This window comes from Manis javanica, chromosome 13 (assembly GCF_040802235.1).
Source record: "Manis javanica isolate MJ-LG chromosome 13, MJ_LKY, whole genome shotgun sequence".
Classification (NCBI taxonomy): domain Eukaryota; kingdom Metazoa; phylum Chordata; class Mammalia; order Pholidota; family Manidae; genus Manis; species Manis javanica.
The window spans coordinates 80,645,258-80,667,292 of record NC_133168.1 but is presented as its reverse complement, the minus strand read 5'-3'; the positions used below and the strand labels follow the sequence as shown (position 1 = coordinate 80,667,292).

The following is a 22,035-nucleotide window of genomic DNA, read 5'->3' as shown; positions in this document are numbered from 1 at the left end:
AAAAAAAATATTTTTTTAAACAAGATTACTCTCTATTAGTGTTTAGGTAATCACTATTAATGTCAGGATAATGGTCACGGTGAATGGGTGTGCGGGAGAATGGGGGTTGTGGCTATAATGGAGCATGAGGGGGCTTCTAGGATGGCAAGGTTCTGGTGGAGTTGCAGGGGTGCCTGCCTCTGAGTAATACATAGTGCTAAATACTTGTTTTGTTAGGTTCCCTGTGTGAGCTGTATTTTACAGCTTTCAGTTTAGGGATTGGGAATAAGATATGTTAATAATTTTAAACTGGAAAACTCCCATTAATAACAGGAATCATAAAATGTTTAGGAATTAACTGATGAAATGTAAAAGTCCAACATGAAAAAATTATAAAACTTGACTGAAGAACCTCACATAAGACCTACATGTGTAGGAGACATACTTCTTTTTTGGACATAAGGGGATAATACCGGAATCATGTCTTTCCAGTCAATCCATGTTACTGAGATCACTGAAGATTGGCAAGTGCAAAAAAAGAGCCGTTCATGCAGTCTTCCCTGCAGTACTTCAGTCTGGTATTGATCTGCCAAAACTCGGAATGTGTGCTCTCTACTGCAGCGATTCCTCTTCCAGGAATGTCTACTACAGAAACACCGGTGCTTACACACAAATACACATGTAAGGGTATTCCCTACAGCAGTGTTTACAGTCCAGAAACACTGCAGATAACAAATGACCATGATGAAGGAAAGGTCAGCTACAAAAAGGAACACACAGATGATGCTATGTGTCTGTGACACCATCAGGTTCTCGATTATGGAAATATGTTTATGATGGAAATATGTTTATGATACACAGAGAAAAGTGGACATATGCTTTAGTATTATTTCCCAAATGGAATCAAATGCACCCCAAAAAAAATCTGTAGAGAAAAGGGATTGACAGATAACCACTCATCTGGAAGTTGACCTGGGGGCCTTTCCTTTCTGATGACACCTCTGAGCTATTTGAAAATATGTCTTTACAAGTAAAAAGAAAAGCACACATCCAAACACTGAAACAAGAACTTAAAATACCTACCTCAAAAAAAAAATCATGAAGAAAACAGCACCCCTCCCCCCCAACCCCACCAATCTGGACACACCCCAGCTTGACCAACCAAGGCCTCTGGCAGACAGCTTGGTTTTGCTACTTAGGATCCACATAACCTGCGGAAAACACCTCAGCTGGGGCCTAAGTTTCCTCTATGGAAACTGCAGGTTTTGTGAGAATTACAGGCAAGGTATCTGGGGAACAGGAGGTGCTCAGTATATGGAACATAAAACATGTTTTGTAAGCAATGTTAAATTTCCAAGGAGTTCATCATCATTGCATCACGAGATGCTGACTGAAACAAGCACACACTTAAGTGGTTTTAGGCATTATATCTAAAATACACCTTTTTTTTAACAGTATTATCGCTTGAATCTTATAAAGTATCATAACATCAATCTAATACTTTATAAACAGCATTTATTGTACAGAGTATTCTGAAGGAAGAAAATATGTACAGCCGTTCATTTTCATTCATACATCTGTTCTGCAATACTGAAAAGGCGGAATGTGTCTGGCACAAAAACAACCCCTAGGAGTTACAAATTAGAAAAACAACACTCTTAAAAAACATTTTTACTTTTCTGATAGAAATATAAAAACTGGTTTATGGGGAAGAAATTAAAAAGTCCCATCAATTGTAGAGGTGGCTTTAACACTTAAAGTTTTGTCCCTTAAACTAACTTCTCAACAGCAGTGAGTGTTTAAAATCTAAACATAAATAAACGGGCAGTGCTGCCCAAATAGCAGCACCATGTGTGCAACTGATGAAACACTGGGTGTTCTCTGCAGAGGTGACCTTCCTGGCCTCCTGAGGGGACACATGCAGGAGAGCTTCGCCTGCTGCTGTGACCCACAACTGAGAGTCCATCTTCTCACCAAATCAGGGCCATTCACAACACCGCCATGTAAATGTACCAAAACTGATTTGTTATTAAAAAACAAAAACAAAAACAAAAAACAAGTTGGGTGGGAGAGGGAGCGGTACACAACAGCCATTACGTCGTCTTCCTGAAACCCTTCAGAATTGGGTAGATGTTTTCAAATGCTTCATAAATCTCTGCCCTGACTTTAGCACCTATGAAGAAAAATTTGAATAGACATGAGAGTCTGAAATGGCATTTCTTAACATATTAAGAAGGTAAAATTATTACTTTAAAACAAAACAGCAAGCACAGTTCTCTCCGTATCTGACTAAAAGATAGGGAATTGAAATGTTAATGAGGGAATCCCATGTCACAATCTTCTATTTTTGTTTTTACAGCAGTATTTTCTTAAAATGGCTTTTTTAAGTTACAAAAGCAATGTCCCAAGTGACTCCAGCGTCCCTCTGTGCAGCTAGTCACATGGGACAGCTGTCAGTCCTTGCACTGGGCACGAACTGAGCAGGGAAGCAGTAAGTAAGAGTGGCTGAGTCTTATTCTCCTAATTGCTGCCTTCAACCAAGCTCCTCTGAATCATGCTTTGTTCAAGTCTCAAAATGATACTGCTCATGAATCCCAAAGACTTACAGGATGATTTCCAAATTAAAATGCAATCTCACATGCAATATAATGCTCCCCTTTCCTGCTCTCCCCACCATACATGCTCCAGCTAGAGGACCTAGCAGAGCTCTGAGCTGACTTCCCTCCCCTCACTCCCTCTAGTGGATGGGTTTCTCATCAGAGTGTAAGGATGACAGGAGAGAAGAGAGAACAGGGCAAAATCCTCTACAAGTGGCGAGCCACTTGTCCCAACACTATGATAATACTTTTCGTCCTCAGTAGAGAGAAGATGCCACTCTTTATAAACCTTTCAAACCTGCAGACACTACTTCCTGTTACAACTTACCTGTTAATACCACTTTTCCAGAAACAAAAATAAGGAGAACAATTCTGGGTTTGATCATTCTGTAGATTAAACCAGGAAATAACTCTGGCTCATAACTAGAAGAAAAATGGCAAAAACAGTTCAGAAATTAAAAGCTGCCCATGTTTTTGGATAAAATGAGGACCTGGACAAGGGAAAATACAAAATGGACAGCAAACTAAGAGAAGGCCCATTCTTCAAGGAGCATCAAAGGAGAACGTACTTAGGCCAGTGAGGCTGACCAACTCCATTTCTCATGCGCCTGGATTTTCTGATATAAGAACTCTATTTATTCTCTGTATGCTTACCTGATGTGTATCTGATACTTACCAGGTTTCACTCTGGACAAGTATGTCTATCAACTCAGAAGAGCCCAGTTATCACTTATTTGTAAGTTCTAGTAGTAACAGTGTGTCTTTTAATCATCCCAGTCTCATCACCTTAAACTGGCTGTGACTTTGGGCAGGAAATGGGACCCAAGTGACGGGAAAGGCGCTGGCTGGAGAATTAGCTTTTGCCTGACAGTGCTGTCCAGATAAACGCTCTGCTGGTCTGAGTGCCCTGTTCTGATCCTAGCAATCTCATTTTCCTAGTTCAGAGAGATTGAAAATGGGATGTGTATGTGTCTAACCAAGTGGAAAAATCAGGATAGGCTTCTCTGTGGAAGAGATGCCCGGGTGGGTATCTGAAACATGAGTGGGAGTTTCCTAGGTGGAGTGTGAAATGAAAGTGTGCCAGGTGAAGAGGCAGGATGTGAGAAGGCCATGGTGTGAGACAGGGGCACCAAATCAGTCAGGGGGTGCTCTGAGCAGGTGGAGAGGTGGGCAGGGGCCTGGTGAGTCTCCACCAGGAAGTACAGGGAAAATACACAGAAAGTACATCGGATCACTGAACTTGACAATTTGCTGGCAAATCTGACAGAATGTTGACTAGAAGAAAAAATTCAAACAGCTGAGGAAAAAATTGATACAAGAGGTTGTGGGTTTAATTTCTGTATTTAAAATGTGTTTATTGATCAATAACAGGATGAAGCATAAAAGAAGAAGAGTCACTCTCTTCCCAGTAAAGGGAGCTTTGGATGCCACAAAGGGGAATGTGAAAGTAGGGGGCTAGTGAGAACATTATTACCAAAGATTTTGCGAAGAAACTTAAATAACAAATATGTCTACAATGACATCATGAGTTCTTTCCTACTGATTATTCTGCATTTCTCTCATGAACAATGTTTAGATAGATTATAAATGCATTTTTGCCGAAAGCAATCATAATACATCTCAGACTTACCTACTGAACTGTTGGTGGGTCAGCACAAGACCTTCTAACCTTATGGGGAACTTCACATCACAGCTCCCCACCATGTTCTGGATCTTGAAGTCTAAGAACTTAGCTGGAAAACCCAACTTTTGTACAACTCTAGCATATTTTCTTGCAGCTAGTCTGGACTGTTCTTCACTAGGGAAAGGAAAAAGTGAAATATTCATACTCAAAACCAGCTAAAATAATTATTTAGATGAGTAACTTATAGAAACTCCAAATTAGGAGAGTTGTTTTAAAAAAACTGTAAACTAGTCAACCCACTTCCAGTAAGAGAAAATATGTACTGACATTAACAGTTTTACTGTTTAAAAAAAATTAAAGTATTCCTGGGTCCTTAGTAGAAAAATGTAGGCCTACCAAAATGATCACTTTTCCAATTCACCAAGTTACTGATAGCCCCAGATCTTACAGATGTGAAGTAAATCGTAGTCACCACTATCACTATTTTTTTTTCAGCCTAAACATTCTTTGAGATAAAAATTAACAAGCTTCATTTTGAAAGTACAATATCGAGATTTACACTTGAAGAGTACACACACTAACTCCATACCCACTTTTATGCCATCTCTCTCTACCCACTCCCACAACTCACCTGTTACAGTACTCTGAATATACAGTAATGTAGAGCTTAACTAAAAAAAGGCAGAAAGACACCATCCCGAACAAGACTCTCAAGTGTAGGGGTCAGGAACAACAAAAATTAAGCATGCATACATACACTTTTTTTTTTGATGGAAATAAATTTCTGATTTCTTTTTAGTAATCACGAAACTAGAAATACACTATGCTGTCTGCAGGAAATGCTCTGAATAGAGAGGGCTAAACATGCACAAAAAACCTGTTTGGGAAAGACAAACATCCATCCAGCAGCCACTGACAAACACAAGTTTTTAATGTTCCATCCAGGAGAAAACTAAATGAAGAGTTATGTGGAAGCCAAGGACAGACCCATGTCTAGCTTTCTGAAAAAACCTCAGAGACCAAGAGCAAATATGTCCCCACCAACAGCTGTCCCTCCATTAGAGGTAACTTCAAAGTTTACAATAAGGAAAAGCTTCCACAACCCCCTGTATGTGTAGACACTGCAAAGTGCATTTCAGTTATCTTTCATTTTAAAAGTTTACTTTCCTTCATTTGTCCAAGCTTTATGAAGCTACTGTTTAATCTTTCCCCATCTTTTGCCTTCTACCAAGTATGTGGACTCTGCTAGGCAAGGCTGAGAACAATGAAGGCCCTAAAGCACCAACCTGCACAGACAGGATCACTCCCAACAGAAGTGGGACAAGGGAACAGCACTTCGTGAAAGGGGAGCATTCCCTAAGAGCCCAACTCAAACCTTCACAGTTAAGACTGCTTAGAGCCAGAGGCAGCAGGCATGGGCGACCGACACACTGCCTGAGCCTGAGGTCTACCACGCTCTCACACACTCAGCTCTGAAACTGACTCCTGAGCAATTCTCTTTTCGCTTGAGGATGAATCTGTGTTATATGTAAATTTTTATACCTAAATGGATTCTTATTAATAGTTTGGATATTACATACTATCAAATATACATAAAATGTAACTGAATTGTAAGGAAGTAAGCATGGTAACATACAACCGGGAGAAGAGCTCCTTAAACCTACCTCTTGGCTCCTGTGCATACCATTTTCCCAGAACTGAATATCAGTGCAGTGGTCCGGGGCTCTCTGATTCTCATGATGACAGCAGCAAACCGCTAAAACGGTAAGAGAATAATGAGGTCCTGCCGCACTGCTCATTTCTGTTAGGAGGACTGGACAATGACACCGAGCATCACAAGTAGTTAAGAAGGACCTGGCACATACAGTCACCAAAACACCTGTCACACACTCCTGTATGGAACCCTTTACATAGATTCACCATGTGGCACATATGCTTCTGCACAAAGAGCAGAAAAAAAACTATGACTACTGATTAAGTTGGACCAAGACCCGTGTATTCTTGCACACACATTCCAGCCAAAGAAGGCAATTTTTCAAGCTTTTTACCTTTAATTACATCCCTATTAAATACTAGTTCCTCTGTTTCTACCTCATATTTGCTTCTTATTTTGACTACCTTCTATAACTTAATTTTATTTATTTTTAATGATTTCTTAGACAAATAAGCTGACAGTTTTCAACCTGTATAGGGAATTAATAAATCAGACTACATGCACATCAATATGTAGTGACGGGACCTCCTATTTCCAGTTGGCTTTTATAAACAGTATTAATGTATTAGCACTTACATAACTGCAAAGTAAAAAATAAAACTTTTTATTTTTACTTTGTCTTTTATGTTTTAACATGTTTTGCTTGCTGAAATTGTAGTTCAAGGGAAAAACTTTCAAGGATGGATTGAATTAATAGCCTAAGTTACTAGGTTACACAATAAGAAGCAAAAAATTATTTTCAAACAATTCTAGAATTTTAATATCTGATATTTAATTATGTAAGAAAAAAATTAATGTAATATTTCAAATCAAGATGACTCTGCCAAATTTGAGAGCTTTAACAATTTTAGTTTAAAAACTGCCCTGTCTTCCCTTAGATTTTACTACCATGTAAAATGCTAGCACTATATTCTAGTTTATACAAGTCGCAGGAAAACCCTAATTATTTTGCATTTCCTAAATTCTCTCTACTGGTTTTACTGGTCAGATAGCTAATATTTCATTGGAGATTATACAATTGTAAAATCATGTATTCAACTAAATCCAATTCTGAGATATAAAAGATTAATTTGTATAATGTTACTGGTCATATGGACTTGCCATGGTAGTTAATTGATGACTTCCAGACCTTAGTTACCTTAGGAACTTACACAAATAAACAGTTTTTAATATTTTCGATAACTTCTTGAGATGAACATAAAAATGCTGGTCAAGGAAGTTTTTATTTACCCTTTTCTCTCTCTCATTTTTGTATGCTATACAATGGCCATTCAATTATTTGGTGAAAGAATGATGTTAACATACATGTTTATTTTGCCACTTCAAACAATTATAAAAGACATACATAATGTGCACTGACAGGCAGACAGCCAGACATTCCTTGGGTTATCTGCCTTCCAGTTTTCCCTGAACCTAAAGGAAACAACATTGGATTGCTTTGGCTAAATTAAATCACTAATGTAAATGGTTGAGACTATACCAACAGTTAACAAGAAATATGTATTTTATTTCCTCTAAATTCTATTTTACTCTGAATTCAAAATAATAGAACTAAGTATTTATTTAAGGCTTCCTAAATGGCCATTGGGTACCATAAAGATTTATTCTCTCACCATGAAAAGAAGGAGTTCTAAAATAATTAGGCATAGCTGATGCTCTCTATATTTTAAACAGCTCAATCAAGGTAACAATAAGTCTCAAAAGCTAAACAAGCCATTTTCTTTCTCAGCCAGTTGTTACAGCAACTCTGGCTTTGGACATTCCCACCTAGGCTAATGCTTTCTCATTTGTACATCAAAGACAAGGTTGTTTTAGAGATTTAGAAATTCATCCCAAGACCGTTATTTAACCAACAGCTAACATTTCTGTATCCAACTTCCCTATCTGCTACAGCTGGCAAACACCCTACACTTCTCTCACATAATTTTGTCTGCTTCCTATATAAATCCTAAATACTATTCCAGTCTAAACCCAACTACTTTACTTCCCTTCCCTTAAAAAAAAGTAACCCAAAATCTCAGTGATCAAAATAAATCTAAATCTACCTCATTCTGTTTTGCTCTGATAAAACTTAATGAGTCATTCAATAATAATTCATGTGCTTACGATAATCAAGGTATACTTTACATTGATATACTATAACATCTTATAACATCTTAAATATTGCTGTATAACCTTACCAACAACTCCTTCCTAAGATAGTCAACTTGCTAGAGATTTATGTGGAAATAAATATTAATAGTTGATAAGCTTTTTAGAGTTGTGTCCTTATTAAAATGAGAATTTTCTGTCTTCTTTGGTTATCTTCAATTAAAACATTAAAAATAATGACTTATTAGAGGAAATCAGACTTCTGAAGTAAATATCAATTACAAAAGGAAAGTGGCTTCTCTAAGTCATGCAAACAACAGCTGTTACTAGGTTTGACTATCAGTGATACAACAAAGATAATCTTTTTTTCACATTGAGGGGGGAGGCAGAAATTTAGCGTCTTTTCTCTTCATTAAAATATTTCAAAAACACACGGTGTTACTTAAAGTCATCTTGAAATTTTAAGTACACACGTGCATGCAAACAGACACACAGCAAAAAGCTACCACTGCCAAACATAAAATGTCTTGAGACAAATGCATACATTGATTTGGACTTCACAAAATACTGGTGGGGACACTTTATGTGGGGAGCTCAAGCGGCTGTGAGAACTGCCTTATCTTTAGTCATCAGAAGCCAGGATGAACTGTAATGGTGGGCAAGGCTCTGGGCTCCCACTTTGCTTTCATTCAATGCCCAAGTCTAAAATTTGAGATACACACCGTAATAGTATGTCAGTGGTTTTCTGATTGGTTGAAGCTTTCCTCTGATAAAAGGCCAATGCTGAAACTGTCCAAGTTTCCAAAGAATTTTACTTTCCTTGGCCTAACATCTTAGCCCTAGTAACAAGGTGATCTACACCTCAAACCTCCCCGCCCCCAAATTCTCACCCTATGAAGATGTTCTTGACAGACTGATGAGAATTGGCCTGATTCCCCACTAACAGCCTCAACCTTGTTATGTCCTGACATTGTCAAGTAGTCTCCCCTGCTATCCAGAAGTGAAGTGTTCCTATGGAAACTTTCATGAGCTAAAATGGCATCTAATAAAGCGGGAATTACTGTTTCCTAAAAACAAAAACTCTCTTCTGATTTCATTTGGTTAGCGAAAACAGGTACTAATGCAGGTCTTCTGAAAAAGCAGAGTGACGGAATGCTAACTTTCGGATAGTGCAGACAACCTGCACTATCAAACCAAATGTCTGGGTAAGCTACATCACCAAAGAAAATGTCACTCCTGAAAATACAGCTTCCTCAGAAAACCTCTGAATGAAGACCCAGGGTAGATCCAGACTTACGTTTTATTACTTAACTGCCTCTTCCTTCCCTCACTCCTTCCCCTTGGTATTAATCCTTTTTGGCTGTTTGCTTAAGCTTCAAATTTGTTATCCAGCTTTTCCAAGAACCCAACACAGTCACTCATCAATAATGCTAAATGCTTTCACTGTTTTTCGAGATTTCTATCCTGACTAGTAGGAGTTTATGAACTGAAACAGGAGTTCCTGGATTGTGACTCAAAAAGTAAGTGAAATGGCTAATCCAACAAACTATCTTAAGTCCACTGTCTAAAACAGAGCCAGAGAGAACTGTCCTCAACTTTTCAACGGCCAGTCAAGTAGGAGGATTACTACAAATGCTGCCACACCTGTCAGCACCAGGACAAGTACTTCAGGGAATGGGGAACAGAACCACCCACTGGGAAAAAAGACTTGGTTCCTGAAACTGACCAAGCTGATTCCTGGGCGTTAATTCTTCTGTTTAGGCTTAAGTAAACTAAAAAAACTGGGTATGAAGTAAATCCCACCTATTTCCTAGGGTATTTTAGATTATTCTTCTTATTTTCCCTCCTCTGCTGTCTAGTATCCTGGTACTTAAATGTTGCTATATGGCCACTGTTTCCAGATGACACTAACTAATGACATCCTATGAGAAAGTGAAGCCCTTGTGGGCCTTGAGTTTATCGCAAGGGGCACTGAGACATCAGTAAAAGAAATGGCACGATCTGGTAAGACTCTGAGGCGCTAACACACCCATGGACACACACAAGCATGGAGCCTACCACATACAGTTCAGTCACATTCTCAGGCTGTTCCTTCTACCCTCTCTTTTCTTTTTCTTATAGAAAATCTTTACTTTACCTGTGTTAGAGGGTGAAAGCAATTTATTACTGGTTTCCCTTGCATAAAAGTAAACAGCATGCTAATAGTCAAGTACCTATCTTTGAGTTACTCTGAAAGGCTCCCACTTCAAGGGAGTCATCTTCTGAAGGACGTTGCCCCAGAGCTCTCCAACATGATTACCTTCTGACTCGGGCATCGGGTTTCTGTTTGCCTCTCTAAGAATGTCCACTCATTTTTGAATGAAAACATGTACTATTTTTTTATAAAACAGCTTTTCTACTAGTGCAAGGACAAAAACCTTAACATGAACTCAGGCTGCTATCTTCAGATCAGAAAATTTGTATTTTTCCCCCAATCTTTTGATTATATAAGTTACAAGTTACACAAAGATGGGAAAATTAATAAACTCTCTTGCACTTATTACCCATCTTTAACAATTATTAATTCTTCCCCCATCTTGTTTCATCCATATGCCCTGCCCAGTTTTCCAACTGGAGTGTTCTGGACTAAATTCATATACTGGGTATGACACTCTATCCTATATAGTTTCCAAAACATAAACAGAATCATACCATACATTTTGCCTTCTAAATTCATACATGATCCTCATCACAATGGGTATATAAACTTAGTTTATCCTGTAGACTGCTTTTTCCTAGGATCTCTTACATGGCAGCTATTCCATAAAAATATACATTTTGCTTTAAATTCTCATTTTGTTGGTGTCAACCAACTTAAGCATGACACATACTTTTTGATTTAGGGATCTTTAGAAGTGAATTCTTATATTATTGTAGTTTGAAATACATTATAATTGCTCTGACCTTGGGATTATATTCAGCATTTCGGGCACGAAGTGCAATGGTCTTTAGGTCAAGTTTACAGCCAAGATTCACTGTGGATACGATATTTCTGCAAGAAATTTGGAAAGACAACATGATTGTTTAACTTTTACAGGATGAGGTGTTACACATTTATCTAGAAATCTTTCACCAGATGTAATTTAATTTCATTAAATTAGTTTAATAAACTAATTTATTTTCAACATTAAACATTTTTCTAAATCTCTGACATTTATTGTTCCATAAGTACCACACACTCTGGGGAGCACTGCCCATAGATTCTCTCAGTTAAATACTTATAAATGCACTAAAAAATAGTAACTGTTAACATTCTCTGTTTCAGATGAAGCTGAGGCTTCACTGGGGGTAACTTGCTCCAGATACACCAGGCTCCTAAGTGGCGGAGTTGGGATTCGAGTCCGTCTACCATACTGACTCAACTCACCCTCGAGCTCTGAACCGCCACCACCAACCACTGCTTATAAGGAGAACATGCAGGTGTGACTTTCCCAGTCCTCCTCGCAAAAATTATCTTTTGGAAGAACAAGAATCCAGTATCTTTAACAAAGAAAAACACCTGCTCTTTCTTCTGATTAACCCTTAGGAAATCAAGAAAAACAAACTCTACCATGTATTATCTGGGTCCAATGCACCCTTTTCATTTTTTAATACTTATTATCATTTTATGAATAACTTACAAAAGAATGAAAAACAAGTTTATTAGAAATCTTAATAAAACTTACACACAGCAAACCCAAACTTATTCTGTATTTTCCTGGTTTCGAAGGTACTGACTGAAATGGGCAATGCCCTCTGAATGAAACTAATAGCCCATCAACCATCATTCACAAGCCTGGAACACCACTGTCCTAGAATACTGATTCCATATTTCAAATGCATCTCCAATCAGTTCTAGCTCATTGATGCTTCTGGTTCTTTTTCCTACTGTGAAAATGCAGCATTTCTGAATACTTGATGGCTCAAAATTTGGTTGAAAGGATGACTCTCTTAACACAAAATTTTAAGAACTAGGATGAGTAACTCAATGAATGTTTGCATTTCTGTATCATCTTCCAGTAAATTTTTATTATACATAGAAATGCAATTTATATTTGAATGTTAACTGTATCCTGCTACTTTGCTGAATTCCTTAGTCTATGTGCAGACTTCAGGATTTTCTACATTTTCTACATAAGAGCTTATCATCTAAAAACAAAGATAATTTTATTTTTACTTCTAATTTGCATGCCTTTTAGTTTTTCTTGCCTAAACTCTCTTGCTAGAACTTCTGGTACTATGTTGAATAGAAGTGGTGAAAGCAGATATCCTGGCCTTACTCCTAATTCTTAAGGGAAAAGCCTAAAGTCTTTCAACATTGAGTGTTGTTTGCTGTTGGTTTCTCATATATATAGTTTTTATTATAGAAAGATAGCCTCTATGTATTCTTATTTTTTTAGGTGTTTTTATCATTAAAGGGTATTGAATTTTGTCAAATGCCTTCTCTGTCTCAATTGAGATAATCAGATTTTTTTTCCCTTTGTTGTGGTATATTACTTATTTTCATATATTGAATCATCCTTGCATTCCAGGCATAAATCCCACTTGGGTATGATGTATTATCCTTTTAATATGCTGCCAAACTCTGTTTCCTAGTATTTCGTTGAGATTTTTGCATCAGTGATCATAAGGATATAGGTCTGTAGTTTTTCTGTCTTATAGAGCTCCTCCAGCTTTGGTGTCGCCATAACACTGGCCTCAATGAATGAGTTAGGAAATACACCCTCCTCTTCAATTTTTGGGAAAGCTTGAGGAGCAGTATCCGTTCTTCTTTGATCGCCGGGTAGAGTGCACTGGAGAAGGCATCATCAGGCCCAGGGCCTTTATTGCTGGGATGTTTTTCATTAGTGATTCAATCTCCTTACTAGTTGTAGTTCTCTTCAGATTTTCTATTTCTTTGTCATTTGTTCTTGGTAGGTTTTGTGTTTCTAGAAGTTTGTTCATTTCAACTAGGCTATCCAATATTTTGACATACAATTGTTCACAGTACTCTCTCTTAGAACATGTTTTATATCTATACAATAGTAGTATCCCCACATTCATTTCTGATTTTAGCAATTTGGGTATTCATTCTTTTTGTCCTCTGTCCATGGAGCTAAAAGTTTGTTGATTTTATTGATCTTTTCAAAGAACCAACTTCTTGTTTCACTTATTTTCTCTATTGTTTTTCTATTCACTACTTCATTTATCTCTGCTATAATTTTCATTATTTCCTCTTTCTGCTAGGTTTGGATTTATTTCATTCTTCTAGTTCCTTAAGTTGTAAAATTTAGTTGACTTGAGTTCTTTCTTGCTTTTTTAGCACAAGCACTATAAATTCCTCCCTTAGCACTGCATTAGCTTCATCTCATAAGCTTTGATATGCTGTTTTTGTTTTCAATTCTATTTCTAATCATCCTTGTGATTTCCGATCCATTGACTGTTTAAAAATGTGTTGTTTAATCTGTACAAATTTGTTAGTTTTCTAATTTTATGTTATTGATTTATAACTTCATCCCATTTTGGTCAAAGATGATACTTTGTATGATAGCTACTTTTAAAAATCTGCTGAAACTTATTTTGTGGCCTAACAACATGGTGTATTCTAGAAAAACATCCCAATTGCACTTGAAAGAATGTGTATGCTGTCCTTGAGTGGAATACTCAGTACCTGTTTGATTTAGTTGCTTGATTGTGTTGTTTTCTGCTTTCTTATCCTCTTTTTTGATTGTTGTAGGCTGTCTCTGTACCTCAGCCTGAGGTGTAAACTTTATGTCTTATGTCTTGTGAGCCTTTCCTTGGGAACATGCCTCATTTTCTGTTTTTCCCCATATGTACAAATGGTTTTGAATGTCTTAGTCTTTAATGTCTGGCTTTCAGCAGGGAAAAAGCAGAAAGTGAAGGTGGGGAGAAAGGCACTGGGACTTTAAATTCCCCTGGAAGTCACTTCAGCCAGAGAAGACAATGGGGAAGGTACAAGAATGATTGCCTACCTCTGTCTGTACCTGTGACCAGACAGCTATCAGCAACCAGAGAACAGTTCTCCTATATTTGAAGGACAGGGTCCTTTTTGCCTACCCTGACTCCCATAACCTGTATGCAATCTGCCCTAAGAAATGTGCACAAATGTCTGCCAGGGGGCTGCGGATGGGGATGGGTAACTGCTCCTATGCTAAGCGCTTAACTTAAGCAAAAAAAAAAAAAGACCACAATTTAGGGTTTGAGACTTCCCCTAGGAGTTGCAAACCTTCAACAGACTACATAGTTCCATCGCACAGATTCTGCCGTCTGTTACCATTACACAGATTCCCACTTCACAGGTGCTTCCTACTCTGCCATCTTCCCAGTATCCTCCGTAAAAACGTAGTCTTAAATATTTTCATTTTAAATAGTTACCCTCATTCTTCATCAGCCTATAAGATTTAGAGGCCATTGAATTCCCATCCAGTGCTCTTATCAGACAGCAGACACTCAGGGATGTGGCCGACTAGACACTATGTGAAATATCAGAAAGATGAAGGTGCTGGCAAAATACAGAGCACCGTGTCACAGCTGCTCATAGTCTATGACTCAGACTGGAGGTGCAGACTTTAATCCCCTCCAGAGCCAGATGAGCAGGCAGGACAACAGGGACTGGTGTTGAGAGAGGTGAACTAACAAGTGCTCTCTGTAAAATCATTACAATTAAAATTTTTAGAACTGTGTCAGATCAAAAGACCCATTGTCAGATTCAAGTCTTTGGACAGCAGTCAGGACCCAGGATTAAACACTGCTTAGTTCTTTAGAGAAGGTATCCAGGGAAATGTAGTGATATAGTTCTTACAAAGAACCTTTCAATCTGGCCACAAACTTCCTAAAAGCAAAAGCTACACACTACTCATTGACAGATAAGTGGGAACATCTGTGCTTTCCAGGAAGGAGAAATTTGTTCCTAGTCCCCCACCGCTACCCTGTTAGCACCCACTTCATTTAGATAGAAAAATACATTTGGGGTAGAACGGCCATTCTTAGCTTGTGAGCACATAGCCCTTCAAAGATTTATATGCAGCTCTCGTAGTAAACAATGGCAAAGAACAAGGACCATTGTGATTTTCTAAGTAATTTTCTCAAAAAGCAAAGTCATCCCGAGGGAGGGAGACTACATAACGCTGGATTCAGCAGTTCATCTATGGGAAAATGTGTACAGGAATAACTCTGTAGCTTGTGTTCACATACTTGCGCTAAGCCCATGAACACAAGCTACTGCATTTCTGAAGGTGCCATGAGAGCCTTTGACTGAGGGCACCGATGCACTGGCAGCTCTGCTGCCCCTTCCCAAGTGAGAGAGAGCAACACTGACTGGCGGACCTGAGAGCTGCACCCCTGGGCAAGGGGACAGAGTACTCACTGCAGCTGCGGCACAATCCCAGAGCTCTCTGAGGCCGGCGTGGCAGGGGTAATGGGGGTCATGGGGGTCATGGGGGAAGGATACAGAGGCGTGGTGCCCGGCAAGGGTGCGGTTGTGAGAGTCTGTGAGTGGAAGAGCTGCGGGGTCTGGCCTGAGGCCCCCTGTGTCGCCTGCTGGGATGTCGCCTGCTGAGCTGCTGCCTGCTGCTGTCTCTGCTGCTCCTCCAGGATGGACAGACTGTTGGCATTCTGAACAGGCTGTGGAGTCAGTCCTGTACCATATGGCATCATCGGACTGAAGATAGGGATTCCAGGAGTCATGGCGCCCTGTGGGAAGTCAGAAGGACAATGGGTCAGACTTGTCTGCTGGAGAGCTGGTGAGACTAGCACCTTCAAAGTACAGAAGGGAATGCTGTGCACTAATAGGGAGGAACAAGCTGTTCTTACACCTGCCACTTTCCTCCTCACCGTAACATCGTACCTATAGCCTCAGGACTCGGAAGTATACCTGTGTGTGAAGTCCAACTCTGCTCAATTATTGCACGTGAGAACCTGAGGAAGTCACTTAACCCTTCAGGCACAACTACGGGATAACAATGCTCTAGGATTGTTGGAAAGAATAAGGGAGATAACTGGGGTGAACACACCTTTGTTTAAACCATCATCCTAGCATGCCACATGGGTAGGACCCCATGTTTCTCTCAAAGATCTGTCTTAGCTTAAATGACACACTGTAATGATTACCCTATCCACTTAAAGCATTCAATACGATGACAGACATAAACACTCAAGTGTCAGCAAATATAATGACAGCTATTAGAATACTATTCAAAAAGGCTGATCATCTGCTCTCCCTGAGTTTATATCAACAAAATACAAGGCATGTATCAGAATAAAATCAACTCACTCTCCTATGCTTCTAAACTTTTCCAGACATCGTTACATTTATTAATTGATCTGAGTCTCACAGCGGCCCTTTGGTAAAGGGAAATAGATGTTGTTCTTCCCATATTAGAGGCAAGAAAACTGACACCAAGAGAAGCTAAATGACTTGCCCAAGACCACAGATCTCGGTGGTAAAGGAGCCAAGACCACAACCAAGTCTTCCTGAGGCCCAGTCTAATGGTTTGCTGAGACCACAAAGTCCATGGAGCCCACGGAGTCTGCAGAGCCTGTGACCTCTCTGTGAAACTTCTTAAAATTATACCCAACATTTCTGCACAGAGGGAGCCATAGTTTTCATTAGTCTCCAATGGGCGCATAACCCCAAAAAAGAGCCAAATGCTTTACTATTTCCACTAGCTTATTAGCAGAAAGCACAAACTAGAAATTTCAAATATATTTATATTAAATTGTTTCACCAATATAGTTGCAAGAAAGAATATGAGAGGAGGAACACCACCAAATATATACTGTAGACCCTAACAGTATTATTTTATTGCATTTATTACTTACATTTATAAAGTATGAAGTAGAAAAAATTCAGGTTACATTAATTTTAAAAGACTAAGAAGGTTTTGAAAGGTCTGCTTTTCTTTATATCATGTAAAAAAAAGACCTCAATACTGATCACAAACATACATGTAACAACTGAAACTATGAGGAGAAAATCCTTATTACCTTGGATTGGCAAAGATTTCTTAGGATGTAAAAACACTAACCATGAAGTAAAACTGATAAATGGAATTCATAAAAAATTAAGAACTAGTCTTTGCAAGACACCACTAGGAAAATTTAAAAGTAAACCACAGACTGGGAGAAAACATCTATAAAACACACGTCTGAGGAAGGATTGGTATCCAGAATACATTAAAAGCAATCACAATTCAATAAAAGATGAACAAATAAGCCAATAGAAAACAGGCAAAAGATATGGAGGATATTTACAAATAAAAATATATAAATAGCCAATAAGCACTTGAGAAGATGCTCAAGATACAAGTCATCAAGAGAATACCAATTAAAACCACAAAGAAATACTACTGAGCAGCCACTAGAATGGCTAGAAGTGAGAAGCTCCAAACATTGGTGAGGATGTGGAGCACCTAGAACAGTTATACTGCTGGTGGGACTTAAGAACATGGTTTAGCAATTTCTTATAGAGTTAAACATACACTTGTCATATGACCCAGCAACCTCATTCCTGGGTATTTACCCAAGAGTAAAAGAATGTAGTTCACACAAAGCCCACACACAGGTATTTAAAGCACCTTTATTCATAATGGCCTCAACCTGGAAAGACTCCTAATGTCAGTGAGGGCTAAGCAGACTGTGGTGCAACCACACACTGGAGCACTGGGCGGCAACAGGAGAGAGTTCTGCACTACATAGATGCTACGTTGGGCAAAGCATACAGACACACAAAAAAGCACATCCTGGTATGATTCCATTTGTATGAAAGTCTAGACCAGGCAAAACTATCTGTAGCTCTGAAAGCAGATCAGTAGTTATGTGAGGCTAAAAGGAGTGACTACAAAGAGGCAGGAAGGGATTTCTAAGGTAAATGAAATGGTCTATAACTTACTTACACAGGTGTGCACAATTATCCAAACATACATTAAAATGGGTGTTTTATGGTATATAAATTATACCTCAACAGTTCATTTAAAATAATTTAAATACATGCTATTTAGAACCTTAAACACAAAAAAGGTAAGATAAAACTGGAAAATAATTCTGTGAGAGTTATTTTCAAAATCAAAGACCCCCCTGTAATCACTTGGAACACTTTCATTACATGTTTATCAAGATTCACTTTTTATAAACAAACACACATTTTAGTTTCCAAATAAACTCTCCAAATTAAACACTATCATGCCTATTCAAAGCCATACAGGACTTCTCAACAATAGACAGTTAAGTTGCCTTCTTCGCCTTTATACAGTCTCTTACAACACAGATTCTGTCCCATCTGCACTCTCCTTCCAGCTGTTATTACCTGAGGGGAGGCCAGGCCCTGAGCATAAGGTGGCAAGCTGTTGTTCTGATCCATTATAGTCACCTTCTTCTCGACAAATCAAAAACCTTTGGACTGGAACTTGGTTCAACATTCAGTTTTTTCCTAGAGCATCCCAGCACACTCTTCGTAGAAACTTCCTCAACTGTCTTCACTCATACCAGGGAACAGTGATGATGCTTTGAAAAAAGTTTGAAATTTAATGTAAAAATACAAGAAAGTAGCATAGTCTCATAAAACATCTTACAGCTATACAAAACGCAGAGAAAAGTGCCAGTGAAGCTATTTTGCAATACATTTACCTGGTAATGCTGAAATCTTATTCTTTCCACATTTCCTGTGACTGCATGCAAAATTTGCAACATGAGAAAAAGTTTCATTATATGTCTAATATAAATATTTATGTAATGCTTAAAATTAAAGTGTCACAATCAGCACTGAAAACTTAGAAAATAGTGCCCACAAGAAGTGAATTACTAGGCAAACTGTCGTATCCGCGTAGGAACATTAAGCACTGTATACACAGAGCATTTAGGCCAAGTTCAGGTTTTTAAATATTCCAATCAGCTTTACATTCTCCACAACATCTTCTGCATTAAGTTAAGTAAACATTGAACTGGATCCAATAGACTTTGGTGTGATTATTTATTGAGCTACTACTTTAATTAAACATTATAATAAAAGCTTACAAAACAAATGAAACACCATGTTTTTATATATGTAATAACTTTAACTCTTTAGAACATAGAAGTACAAACTGTGCCTGCATCTGGCTCTGCTTAAATCATGTCTTTACTGGCTACACATTTTAAATTCCTTTTATTTGAGAGAACCAAGTGACTACTGAAAGACCTTCAGTTTAGTTGAGGTGGACCAGTAACTCACTCATGGCTGCTGTGAAAACTGAGACTCAAACAGGACTGATTAATGAGTAATACATAAGAACAGCATCTAGTTACCATGCAGTAAGCACAAGATAAATGTAGCTATTGTTATCAGATTTCAGTTTAAACATTATCATCTAGTAAGAATTTCTCACATAGAACTTTCAAGTCTCAAAGTCGCAAGTTATATCTCAAATACACATGTGCTTGTCCTGGTACAAAGCACTCAAATATCTGTCAGATAAAGGAAAGAATAGGATAATCACTTTGAGAGGACAAAAGACTATATATCCTACATCTAGATCACTGGAAAAGACCAAAAATGAAAATGAAAACAACATAAAAAAATGTCAGAGATAAAGGAAAATTATACTTTTTGACACTGTTATCCTATAACAATAATATAAGTGCTGCAAATATAAAAATGAAAAGGCTATGTAGTCCTTGGCATCGGAGTTCCATAAAAGAGTATGCAAAACGTAAGCACTATCAATAGCAGAGATGCACCATATATAAAGCTCCCTGAGTGCAGAAACCAGCACAAAGACAGGGGCAGATGTCTATGCAATCTCTGCACTTAGCCCTGCACCTGGCATGTAGCCTGTGATCATGAATGAATGGACAAGAAGATAATATAACTGCCAAGGTTCTGAAGAGGAGTATTTTCACAAAGCAGAGACCATGTGATTTCAGTCCAGCAGGGGAACTAGGAATTTACAAATCATCACTTCAGGCAAAAGGTCAAGCACCAAAGAGACAACGTTTGAAAGAGCATGCAGTATGCAAGCAGAAGCTCAAAACAACTGTATAAAAAGTTCCTGCAGAAGCAAATACAGGTGGGGATCACTATAACAGGAGCTTAATCATTCTTACATAAGCAATAGAGCAGTGACAAGATTTTGAAGTGCAGCATAAACAGACCTACTTTGGCAACAGTGTGGATGAATTTGAAGAGAGAAAACTGGAGGCTGGAAGTTCAATTTAAGGCATTCAATACTACGAATGAGGAAAAAGATAATGAGAGCGAGATTTAAAGCACTCAAAATATAACTAGAGATTCATACAGAAAGTGGTGGCTCCAGACCTGACCCCTGTTTGCAAACAAAAAGTCTATAGACGAAATGTGAGGAACTAAGCTGGTACTTGATGTTAACGATTGTTGAGAGCTCTCCATCACTCCCAGTGAGGGCACTGACCATCTTTCCTCACCTGCGTCGTTAGAACTGCACTAAGAACACAGTCATTTGCAGGTATCTCCAGCTTTTGGAAACTGAAACATCGATTTCGGTAGTTTCTGGAGACACCGATAAGCATAAAGAATCAATTAATTCTGCATAACCTCCTAGTATCTGCATAATTATATCAACCATAATCTTTTCAGAGGCTACCTAGAGTTTGAATTAGAAAAACACACTGTCCGGGTGTAGACAGGGAGGCCCTGTAAATAAAGTTATGTGTATTTGTATTTTAAGCTCAACTGTGCCCGAAATCTCCGGCCTCTGACAAAACGTTAAAGTTCCAAGCGCAACTTGATAATAAAACCACCCCTTCTGATAGCAAGACAGGCGGTAAAAGCCGGGGTAAATCTGCCTTCCAGAATCGAGGAGAAACGGATGGCAGAACAGAAAGACTACGGGTCTTGGATACGCGGGTCTGTGCTGCCCCGTGCCCCTCCCGACGCCCTGCACCCTACGCTCGTACGATAGAAAGCCGCTTTCCAACCACAGGAGAGGGCACCGGGCGGAATGGGCGGCCGGTACAGGCCGGAGAGGCGGCGGCACGAGCGAAAGGAACGTCCTCGCGCGGCCTGCGAGCCCACTCGGCCACTACTCCCGACATGCTACGGGGCCTCGCTGCGGTGGTCGCCGCTGCACGAATCCTCACAGAAGAGGGAACGCCCAAAGGGCTGTTACCTGGAGTCACTGCAGAGACTATTACCATCCCGTGCAAACGAAGTGAAGTCGCAGGCGGCCGAGGAGCCCGCCACGGCGACCCTTCCTGACCCCCGTGAACTCCCGGCGCGCATTGATACGTCACTTCCGCCAGGCCCACTTTCAGCTTGTGGGAGTTGCATGCGCGGGGGAGCTACGGGACTGAAAAGTGTGGGCATGCCGTCACTTCCGTGCTTTCCGTGGGTAACTAGCTTACCGGAAACGGAGACGGGCGGGGCTCCTCCGAGATTCCGGCGAGGCCGCTTCGCCGGGGCTTTGCTCAGTGGTCCTTGCTGGGTGCAGGCGAGGTATAGGTTTTGAAATGTTGGTTGTGTAAACCCACTATTGGTGAGACCTTTGGCGATCTACCCGACTTCTCCGCCTCAGTCTGTTGAGTGGAATAGTAATAGTACCTACCCTCTAAGGACGCTGTGAGGCTCGTTTGAACAGAGCTTTCCACCTGGGAAACACTCAGTGCATGGTGTATGTCTTCGAACAGGTAGAATAATAAAAAAAAAAGACAGACTGGTTTACAGATTCAGTTATATTTTACTTTTGCTACTACTATATTAAGCACTCTTCGTCTGTCACAAAGAGTTTATTGGTAGTTGTTTCTTGGATTGTTTGCTTCCTGATGCTTGGTTGGCCCCCAGATTACCTTCATCTCTCCTTCTAGGGTTCATTTAGGCATAATCATGCACTGTACTGCCTGTTTATTTGCTTCCTTTTATTTTACATTATCAGTGAGATTGTAAGCTCCTTAATACTTTTTTGTATTCAAGAAGTACCTGAATAAGTACAATACTTATCTGTCCATAAACGTCAAAGAAAATGCTTTGTTTTGCCTTTTGTTTACAGTAAAACTTAGGGAAAGTT

The 22,035-nt window shown here is 39.1% G+C and overlaps 1 protein-coding gene across 4 annotated transcripts; it reads right to left on the bottom strand.

Annotated features, from left to right (window-relative positions):
• Positions 1-1,477: 1,477 nt before the first annotated feature.
• TBP (TATA-box binding protein) lies at positions 1,478-21,561 on the bottom strand. 4 transcript variants are annotated; one of them, XM_037020941.2, is made up of 10 exons: positions 21,142-21,271; positions 20,154-20,224; positions 18,647-18,687; positions 18,327-18,523; positions 15,390-15,715; positions 10,949-11,036; positions 5,865-5,956; positions 4,207-4,374; positions 2,905-2,999; positions 1,478-2,152 (listed from the first exon to the last, which is right to left on the bottom strand). In XM_037020941.2, the coding sequence occupies exons 4-10, from the start codon at positions 18,378-18,380 to the stop codon at positions 2,073-2,075; spliced, it is 903 nt and encodes a 300-aa protein (XP_036876836.1). In that variant the 5' UTR covers positions 18,381-18,523; positions 18,647-18,687; positions 20,154-20,224; positions 21,142-21,271; the 3' UTR covers positions 1,478-2,072. The 4 variants fall into 4 exon arrangements, with proteins under 4 accessions (XP_036876836.1, XP_073076021.1, XP_036876837.1 ...); XM_073219920.1 differs by lacking the exon at positions 18,647-18,687; XM_037020942.2 differs by lacking the exons at positions 18,647-18,687; positions 20,154-20,224; positions 21,142-21,271 and adding an exon at positions 21,377-21,561.
• Positions 21,562-22,035: the final 474 nt, after the last annotated feature.

Coding starts and splice junctions, on each gene's coding strand:
- TBP (XM_037020942.2), bottom strand. CDS start 18,380: ATGGATCAGAACAACAGCTTGCCACCTTATGCTCAGGGCCTGGCCTCC. Junction 4,375..5,864: donor GTATGCACAGGAGCCAAGAG/GTAGGTTTAAGG, acceptor TCCTTTCCCTAG/TGAAGAACAGTCCAGACTAG. Junction 3,000..4,206: donor ACCCACCAACAGTTCAGTAG/GTAAGTCTGAGA, acceptor TTTTTCTTCTAG/TTATGAGCCAGAGTTATTTC.